This window comes from Musa acuminata, chromosome BXJ1-7 (assembly GCF_036884655.1).
Source record: "Musa acuminata AAA Group cultivar baxijiao chromosome BXJ1-7, Cavendish_Baxijiao_AAA, whole genome shotgun sequence".
NCBI classification, from domain to species: domain Eukaryota; kingdom Viridiplantae; phylum Streptophyta; class Magnoliopsida; order Zingiberales; family Musaceae; genus Musa; species Musa acuminata.
Window position 1 is genome coordinate 27,684,698 of NC_088333.1, and position 10,281 is coordinate 27,694,978.

Here is a 10,281-nt window from a genome sequence, read left to right on the forward strand (position 1 = left end):
TATGACTTCGTTAAGAACGAAAATTAGCCTTGTATCTACAAGAAAGTAAGTGGGAGCACTATCACCTTCTTGGTGTTATATGTGGATGACATCCTAATCATTGTGAATGATATAGGAATGCTCTCCACAGTAAAGGTTTGACTATCTAGACACTTCTCCATGAAGGACTTAGGGGAAGCATCCTACATATTGGGGATTCGGATCTATAGATATAAATCCAAGAGGATGCTTGGCTTGTCCCAGTCTAGGTACATAGACACCATTGTCAAAAGGTTTGACATGGAAAATTCCAAGAGAGGTCTCATACCGATGAGACAAGGGATATCGCTTTCTAGGAGTATGTTCCCAAAGACTCCTGAAGAAAGGACAGACATAGATAGGATACCCTATGCCTCAGCGATGGGTCTATTATGTATGTTATGCTATGTACTAGGCCTGATATAACGGATGCTCTGAGTGTCACTAGCAGGTATCAGGCGAATCCAGGCTTGGAGCACTGGAAAGTAGTAAGGTGTATCCTTAAGTACTTGATAAGGACTAAGGATCTTTTACTGGAATATGGATGTAGTAGCCTTAGGGTTAGGGCTATACGAACTCAAGCTTCCAGTCCGATATCGATGATAGCAAGTCTAATTCAGATTATGTGTTCACCCTGAATGGAACAATATGCTGGAAGAGTTCCCAGCAAGATACTACTGCTAACTCGACCACAGAGGTAGAGTACATTGCTGTGGCAAAGGCGACGAAGGAGGGAGTCTTGATGAAGAAGTTCATCACAGATCTGGGAGTCGTGCCGGGCAGCAAGGAGCTGATTCCCTTATATTGCGACAACAACAGAGTGATTGCTCAAGCAAAGGAACCCAAGTCTCATCAGAAGTTAAAGCACGTTCTGAGGAGGTTCCACCTTATCAAAGAGATAGTTGCCCGAGGAGATGTGGCAGTGGAAAGAGTTCTATCCGAAGATAACATTGCAGATCCACTAACAAAGTCGTTGTCTCAGATTGTGTTTGAGGGTCACAAGGGTCTGATATGGATCAGATACATAGGTGATTGGATTTAGGTCAAGTGAGAGATTGCTAGTCATAGGTGTCTTACAAGCCAATCACGTGAGTGATGGCACGTGTGACGTGACACGCAGTCTTTTTGCTTATTATGGCATTTTCTCACTTTATATTGCTTGATGCATAAATATATTATGATGTTCATAGATTTGTGCAATGAAAATCGGATCATGATTAGATCACGATAATGAAACTGATTCACCTTTAAACACAAACCCTAAATAATCCTAGTTATAGGTTACTCGAGAAAGACATTGAGATAACCAAACAGACTAATGTACTGTATACTCGTCCATATGATGGAGGTGGCTTGTCTCATAGTTGCTCGTGTGGCGACACTAGGTTTATAATGCAAGTGTTCATTGGAGAATGAGTTCAATCACGGAATACTAGATGGTTGATGATACCTTATTGTCAGACAATGATTCCATCGTCCCAATGGTGTACCTGGTCCTTAGACTTGAAACACCAAGGATGTCTTGTATGAGTACTCCACTCTTTGATACCAAACTTATAGGTTTGGGAGTTTCAAATCTAGCATAGCCGATTATCGGGAGTAACAATCAATCTTACAAAGGCTATTGAGTGTCAATAGAGGATCATCCGCTCTCGGTATCATGAGAGGAATATCTCATGTGTTCTTGCTCAGATAAATCCTTGGCCAAAGTCATTCGGATTGAGAGAAAAAAAAATCTCCGGGAGAATCCGATTAGAACGAGACTCGATAAGAAACCATATAGCCTTGACAACACCATGTCCGGCATACGGTCTCTAGGATATTAGATGGATGGCACGATAACTGAGGACAGATAGGTCCAAAAGATTGGAATCCCCTGTATCGTTTGGGGATTACGACGTAGTGGCCTAGTACGTCCGAAATCAATAAGTCGAGTGAATTATTATGGAGATAATAATTCACTAAGCCAAAATGAGTTCTGACATTTATAACTTACGGCTAACTCGATATTGGGCCTAGAGAATCACGTACATATGGTAAGTGTTGCGACGAGTAAAGATTCGAATCAGTGATTTAAAAAGCGCTAGGCGCCAAAAGGCGCCAAGGTCCAAAAACGCCCGAGGCACTAGGCGCTCGCCTAGGCGCTCGCCCGAGCGAAGCAAGGTGCTAAAATATAAAAATATATAATATAATTAATAAATATAATTATTTAAAATTTTAAATAAAAATATGCTATTAAATTAAAAAAATCTAAGATACAAAATCACAAAATTAATAACATTAAAATCAAAATAATATATTATTAATCTATTAATGAAAATTAATCATTTCAAAATTTAAATAAACTTAATATTAAGATTTAAGAGTATACTGAGCAGTCTGAGCTTGATGGAGAAAGGAAGCAGCGTCGGTAGCGGCGAGCGACGGGGGGAAAAGGAAAGGGAGCGGGAGGCGCGAGTAGCGGGAGGGCTCGCGGGAGTCGCGAGCAGAGGGAGGGCTCGCGACAGCTGGGAGGGCTCGCGGGAGGCGCGAGCAACGGGAGTCGCGAGCAGAGGGAAGGCTCGCGGGAGGGCTCGAGGGAGGCGCGAGCAACGGGAAGGCTCGCGGGAGGGCTCGTAGGAGACGCGAGCAGCGAGAGGGCTCGCGGGAGGGCTCGCAGGAGGCGCGAGCAGCAAGAGGGCTTGCGGGAGGCGCGAGCAGCGGGAAGGCTCGCGGGAGGCGCAAGCAGCGACAGCGGCGAGCAGCGTCAGCGGGAGCAGCGGCACCGAGCGATGAGATCGCGATCGAGAGCGACAGCGACAGTAGGTTAGTGTTGGGTTAGGGTTAGGGTTGGGGTTATATCGGTTTAGTTGGTTCGATTGAACCAACTAACAACCGAACCAGGACCGAACTAGACCTAAAATTCTGGTTCGGTCGCCTTGGTTTACCCAGGCGCTCGCCCGAAGCGCACAGCGCCTGGGCTCGAGCGAGCGCCCAGGCGGCGCCTGTTTGAAGCGCGCCGCCTGGGACATTAGCGAGGCGCTCGGGCCTCGCCTCGCCTCGCCCGAGCGCCTAGGCGAGCGCCCGAGTGCCTTTTGCAATCACTGATTCGAATATGAGATATACGTCGAAGCCTCTATCTTATTAGATATTCATTAAGCCCATGAATTATTGGATTGTATAGATGAGATCCAATAAGAGCTAATAAGATATTATTGGGTAGAGACTCACTAATTTAAGAGGCTTGGGTAATTGGATAGAGATCTAATACCTAATAGGACAGGATCCATTGGGGTTAAATTGACAGGGGGCTTCTATAAATAAGAGAGAACCAAAGGGTCATAGGCTAGGCTTCTTGATTGCCACCTCTTATTCTCCTCTCTAATTTCTTTTTCTCAGCCAACAAGTGTAAAGATTTTGGCAGCAATATGAGGAGCGTCTTCGTAGCCCTTACCATGTGGATCACCACTAAAAATGAGGATGCTTGACCTCCTTTTATCCTCTCATAGATCTGCAGGAATTCACGGATATACGATCTCCCTAGGTAACACAACTATCTCACACGTGGTTTTCAGTTTCACGGGTTTTTGCATACCAATCTTCACACAACGATAAACACCTTTTGGGAAATTTGGGATTTTTGTTTTTATGTTTTTCCGCTGCATATGTGATGTCGCCCATTGATTTCCCTACAAAACTATCTTATAGAAATTAGCATACATAAGTTCATGGTGGTAATGCCTTTATTCTAAATTCAATTTACAATGAGTAAAGCTAATGAGGCACAATAACTGATGACAAGTTGATTGAGAAACAACTATTGGAAACTAAAGCAATGGAAAGAAGGCTCAAAACCATATGAGAGATCGAAAATTAGTTCCATCAAAGTTGAATTGGATCTAGTTTGAGTACCTTAATTACTGAATCATATTAAGTTTTAAGAAAGACTACTCTATTTTCATAGCATTTCTGATGAATTTTAGCGATGTTTCAATTGCATCCATATTTCATTATATTATAAAAAATATAGGTCTTCAACCTATCATTTTCCTTCGAGAAAAAATATGAATTCTACAACCAAACCTAATAAAGTAGAACCAATAAACTCTTTCCGTCATTCTTTCATCACTTTACAAATCCAGAGGCCAACATAAATTCATTAAAAATATGTAACATATATTATGCACCCAAAGACATCTTAATATAAAAATATATATTTAGAGGAGCATAAATAATAACATAAGGAGATATTCTGGAATATGAAACAAATGGTACCAAAATGAGAATACAAGAAAAGTTTAAATTTCATTATTTGAATAGTGACACGTGATAGAAAAGCATGGTTAAAGAAAATTATGATAATACAAGAAACACATGATTGGTAAGAGCTCCTTAAAGGATATTTCCAAATCTTGACATCAAATATTAGAACTAAAAGATAATTACTTAACATCTGAGCAACAATTTCATATGTCCCAAACATAATATTTTTAAAGCATGCATTCTGTAGTCGTTGAAGTTTTTACTGAAATTGCTTAAAAGAAAGAGGAGGAACAAAAGCAAAGATGCATGCTCCAATGAGCCAAATTTGAGAATATAGCCACCCTTCTAAAACTCAATCTGAGACTTAACAAAGATTGGAAGATCTTGGTTGGTTACTCTTATTTGATTGGTTTGCTAACATTTATTCGAGTTGGTTTTATCACATCGTCTGGTAAATTACAATTACGCCTATCACTTTTCATTTCAACACATACCCCAGTCATAGCATTTTGAAACACTAATACATGTACTCATTCCAAACTAGTGATTTAAAAAGCATTAGGCGCCAAAAGACGTCAAGGTCCAAAAATGCTCGAGGCGCTAGGCGCTCACCCGAGTGAAACGAGATGCTAAAATATAAAAATATATAATATAATTAATAAATATAATTATTTAAATAAAAATATGATATTAAATTAAAAAAATCTTACAAAATCACAATATCACATTAACAAAAAATCTCAAAATTCAAAACAATAACAATAATTTTAAATAAATAAAAATCAGGAGTATTAAAATCAAAATAATATATTATTAATCTAATAAATAAAAAAATATTGTTACTAATATACAGTTAACAGTATACTGTTAATATACTGTTAACAGTATACTATCGAGTCGATGTGAGAAGAGGTAGCAGCGAGCAACGGCAGCGGGTGCGGGAGCGGGAGAGGCAAGCGACAACAGTGGTAGCGGCAGCGGTAACAGCGAGAAGCGACAGCGGAAGCGGGAGCAGCGAGCGACAACGGTGGCAGCGAGCAGCGACAGCGGGAGCGACGAGCGGCGATAGTGGCAGCGGCAGCAACAGCGATAGCGGCAAGCAGCGGCAGCAACAGCGAGAGCGGCGAGCGGTGATAGTGGCAACAGTAGCAACGAGCAGCGGCAGCGGTAGCAACGAGCAACGGCAGCGGTAGCAGCGAACAGCAGGAGCGAGAGCGACGACAGCGGCAGTAGTAGCAGCGAGCAGCAGCAACGGTAGCAGCGAGCCGCAGAAGCGGGAGCGGCGATAGCAGCAGCGGTAGCAACGAGCAACGGGAGCAAGAGCGGCGAGCAACGGGAGCGGGAGCGGGAGCGGCGAGCGGAGACAGTGACAGCAGCAAAGACAACGGTAGCAGCGAGCTAGCGACAACGGCGAGCAGGGTTAGGGTTGGGAAGTCGCAAGAGGAAGGCTAATATCGGTGCTTTAGTTACGCTTGGGCTCGGGCGAGCACTCAGGCGACACCTCTTTGAAGCGCACCGCCTGAAAATGAAGCAAGGCGCTCAGGCCTCGCCTTGCCTCGCCCAAGCACATAGGCGAGCGCTCGAGTGCCTATTGAAATCACTGTTCCAAACACTATAGAACAAGAAGATATGATGCCCATAAAAAATGAGGCACCAAGGAGATGAATCAGAAAGGCATCAACTTTCTAGAATCTAATTTAGTTAACTATATTTATCATGATAATTTCCATCTGAATACTTCATAGTCCTTTTTCATATTGTAGGGAATGATTCTTCTCCCATCCTTTTATGTTTAGTAATTCATAAGAATCAAAAGACCAACATTATGAGAGAACTTACAAAAAAACCATTAATTTCCTATGTACAATTGACGAAACTCAAAATATAAAAGTTTAGAAAAATTACCCATTAGTATTCCCATTATCATATATTGGTTTTGGTTCCAAGTAAACTCTATCTTGCTTTTCTGAATTTCTTGATTCTTCTGCTAACCCATCCTCTATAGATTCCTCCATGGTCACCTAAGCCACAAAAAGTAACAAAGTTAGATTTTGATTTAACATGTTAAACAACAGAATCAAGAACATACTTGAATAACCACAGAGTCCCTATGTCTTGGTCGCCTTGTATCCATTGATGGAATGCGTTCACCAATACCATGTTCAACCTGAATTGCTCTACCTTTACTCTGCAAGCATATAAATGTAATTAGAACATGCAAAACAGTACAAAGATGCAATAAGTGCATGATTGAGTAAACTATCAAATGAAAATGAACCAAAATGGAAACAGAAGTTCAGTTTCAACAGACCATCTCAAGCTTTGTTAATCCCTTGTCAAGATTGTCCATGGCGTAAGGAACTCTTTCTCCATTTACAAATTGAACAGAGTCACTTGCATCATTAACTGTAGATGGCCTTTGCTCAAGTTTAAGTACCTGACTCAACCTTGATGATTCATCAACAGAAAATTGGGTAGACATTTTAGCTTGCTGCCTGATCTGGTCCTGAAAATATGGTTTCGATTATACTGACATAGATAGGCAGTGTAAAAACAAAAAAAAACACAACAATGACAAGAAGTACCAAGTTCTGACAGTAGGTTTTCCAACTCTCCTCATTAAGGTCAAAATTAAAATAATCTGTTATATCCACACCCTGTTGCCTCCAGGGTTTCTGTTCAAATGCTTCAATATTAATGTCAAAAATGGACCTAAAGAAAGCCAACCAAGATCTTCATGTCAGAAATGATAAAATGTACCAAGGAAAACAAAAACAAGAGCCACGTTGTGCCCAACATGGATGCCAACAAATACAAAGTTATAGATGCAATAGAATATAAATGGTAGATAAAATTGCACATAGTGGGCCTGATGCATCTAAAAAAGAACAGGCGGTGATCATCATATGGTTAAATAAAAAGCACTTGCCCATTTCTTGGTAAGACAACAAAAATTCAAGTGCTATGTTTTTCATACCAATTAAGAAGGAAGATGTGCATATAGCTTGTATTGATTCCAAAACTATGATAAAGTTTCAACATATTTGTTACAGTTGATTTTAGACAAGAAAAGAGTATCTAGTAGTTACTGATGATATAAAGAATTGGATTATAAGAAGCATGCAGAAAGCTTTCCATAACTAAAGTGTTACACCAAGTATTGATTTTAAGTCTTATATTTTCACATTAGTAATTGATAAACTTCCTATTCACACTAAAGATGGACCTGCTTGGCTGATGATATTGCTGACCAACTGGAGTTAGCTGGAATTAATTCTGAACTTGAATTATGGAAACAAATAAGAATATTAGGAGTTTCAGATTAAGTAGGAGTAAGTCTAAAAATATACGATATTAGTAATGAGAGAGAACATTAAATAGAATTGAGGGTATAGTTAAGATAGATAAATAAAACTCTTCCAAGTAAAACTTTTAAGGAGAAATTTGATAAAAACATTGCTCATAGGAGTGATAACAAGGCAATTAAAGAGTAGAAGGGTATTGAAATTTGAATTTTTTCTGTCATCATCACGTGCCTCTTAAATTTTAAGGAAAAGTTATATAAAATAGTTTTACAGCCAACCATACTTTAAGTTTATGGATTAAGAAACTGTACAGTTAGGAAAATATTGTGGTAAACTAAGCAATGCATCTGAGTTGAAAATATTGAGGTGAACGTATGGTGTGTTATAATCATAAAACAAAAATATTTTGATCATGAACAATTAGGTACTCAGATACGGATAAATGGAGTAATTGTTCACAAAGACTATTTACATTTGCAAAATGCAAACATAAGATCCATCTTAGGCAGAGATTAAAATAAGATAAAATAATTTAAGAGAGACATGTTCACTTGGCTAAACAACATTAGTCAATTAGGACTAATGGTGTGAAGATAGATAAAAAGAAGCTAAATATAAACTTAATAAAAATTACAAAAAGAACTTTGATTGCCTTTACTTTGCTTCGGATACTATCCTACACAGCTCAGTGTCAAAAAAAATCCATGTAGTCAACCTCACATAAGTAGAATAATTATAATTGTTGTACCTAAAATATCTCTCAGCAGTCAAAATGCAAAACAAACCTTTTTCTAGGCAAAGAAAAATGACACCCAGTTTGGGCTGCAGGAGAGATGCATGAATTGCAGGACGTAGAAACCCCTGAGGATGATGGCATAAGCTGATCCCATTCACCTCTCTCAGACAATGGAGTTAATAATTTATTATGAAATCCTCCCATATGTGATCCAACACACTAGGAAATGAAAAAAATAAATCAAACATAAATATGTAGAGGATAAAACTTGTGAAGATGATTCGGAAACTAGCAAACGAACATACCAAACTATTAATGTAGAGTTAAACAAAAGAATGATAATCGACAAAAAGATTATTAGATAAGAGAAAAGAAAGTGAAACCTATAGTTTAGCATGTGTATTTTGCCAAGAAGAGGCAAGGCACAATCTTTCCCTTAGTACATATGACTCATATGTACACAACAAATAATCATCATGAGTCATCTCAAGCAAAACTTAGGCCACAGTCCACCTGAACCAATCATCACATATATAATAAGCTCTTATGAGGAGGGAGGGATAGAAGTAGAGAAGGGGGATACTTGAAAGCTAAGACAAATATGAAGATTTCATGGTTAGTTAAATGACCTAGAAATCCATATGCCACCTAAAGAGAGCAAATCAGGAATAAGGGTTGCTTTGAAATTTGACCTTCTGTTATTAGATCATAAAGGGACCAACGCCTTCAGGCTTTCTTGTTCGTCTGGGGGGTTGCCAGAGACTCAAAGTCATAATCCAAATGATGATAAAAAATTTATCTATTGGAAGACTAGGACAAGATTTAATCTCATAAAGACTTTCATTGTCAATTTTTTCTCTCAATTTTTAACAGAAGTGAATCACAAATGAGGGAACAGAAAAACATCTTGGACTAAAACAGGAAAACAGCAGCTATACTGAACACCACCTGAACGTAAACAATAAACCTCAAAATTATCATGCTAGCAATTTAAGATCGACATACCCAGCCATTACAGACAACCTTTGGCACACCAACTCTTTCTGCACTTCTTTGCTTCAGCTCATCCACATTGGACAACCGTTCACCGTGTTTCCGGCTATTATTCTGATGATGTTCGGAGCCAGTAACAATCACCAAATCCTCGTCCTCATCCTCTTCTTCTTCACACCATGCTACTCTCATCCCACCGTTACATCTCTCTGAGGTCGGTAAGTTAGAACCGTCCTCTTCGTTCAAAACTATGTGGAGTTCGTCTTCGCTCTCACTATCATCCGCCTCCAAATCCAAATCCCGGCCCGCATGACAACCCATCTGCCTCTCACCCGCCTCACCAGCTCGTTCATCCGCGCAGCACTCCTCGCTCGTAGAATCGAACTCCTTTGCCGAGTGCGATTCACCGATGGCAGTGATCCCGGCGTTCACCTGGTCATCGAGGCCGACATAAAGGTCCCCGAAATCATCCTCCTCCGAATCCATCGCACTCTATCGGACCGATTGAATTACGAAAACTGGAATACCCGTACGTCAATCCAAAAGATCGAGGGACGTTTGGCTTCGAATAGACAGGAAGAGACGGGGTTGATATATCTGGCAAGCTCCCTCGCCGCAGATACCGAAGGACCCGAACCCTAACTTGGTCGATCGATCGATCTCCTCCGGCGTTAGGGTTGGGTCGGGATTGCGAGCTCGTGTTCTCGTGGGCCGAGAGATGTGGCACGATGGCTGCTACTGGCTACGCCAACATAGATAATTATTTTTTATTATTTATTTATTTTATAGGACCGACGGGAAGAGAGTTACGACTTAACTTACGACATACGGTATTATCCCACATCAAGAATGTCACCGTACTGATCCATTTGAAATACCTCAGCTGCCTCGAGTGGACGCTGAATAGAAAGCACCCACATTTAAACCCCCCCAGGTTCGTATTCCCACTTGTATTGCCTCGTCTATGCGTAAAATTGGAAAGAGCGA

General features: G+C 40.2%; 1 protein-coding gene across 4 annotated transcripts in view; it reads right to left on the reverse strand.

Moving 5' to 3' along the window:
- The window catches only part of LOC103992030 (FIP1[V]-like protein), a 44,184-nt gene extending 34,150 nt beyond the window's left edge, over positions 1-10,034 (reverse strand). For 2 of the 4 annotated variants that reach the window (XR_010515134.1, XM_065192316.1), the window contains exons 1-6: positions 9,307-10,034; positions 8,351-8,520; positions 6,846-6,972; positions 6,572-6,766; positions 6,350-6,448; positions 6,166-6,281 (exon numbers count right to left, since the gene is read on the reverse strand). Coding sequence is in view for 3 of the 4 variants with exons in the window: in XM_065192316.1 (XP_065048388.1) it covers positions 6,166-6,281; positions 6,350-6,448; positions 6,572-6,766; positions 6,846-6,972; positions 8,351-8,520; positions 9,307-9,780 (1,181 nt within the window). In the remaining variant the exon portion in view is untranslated. The remainder of the gene's footprint in view (positions 1-6,165; positions 6,282-6,349; positions 6,449-6,571; positions 6,767-6,845; positions 6,973-8,350; positions 8,521-9,306) is intronic. The other 2 variants (XM_065192317.1, XM_065192318.1) reach the window with 2 other exon arrangements.
- Between the last annotated feature and the right edge of the window lie 247 nt (positions 10,035-10,281).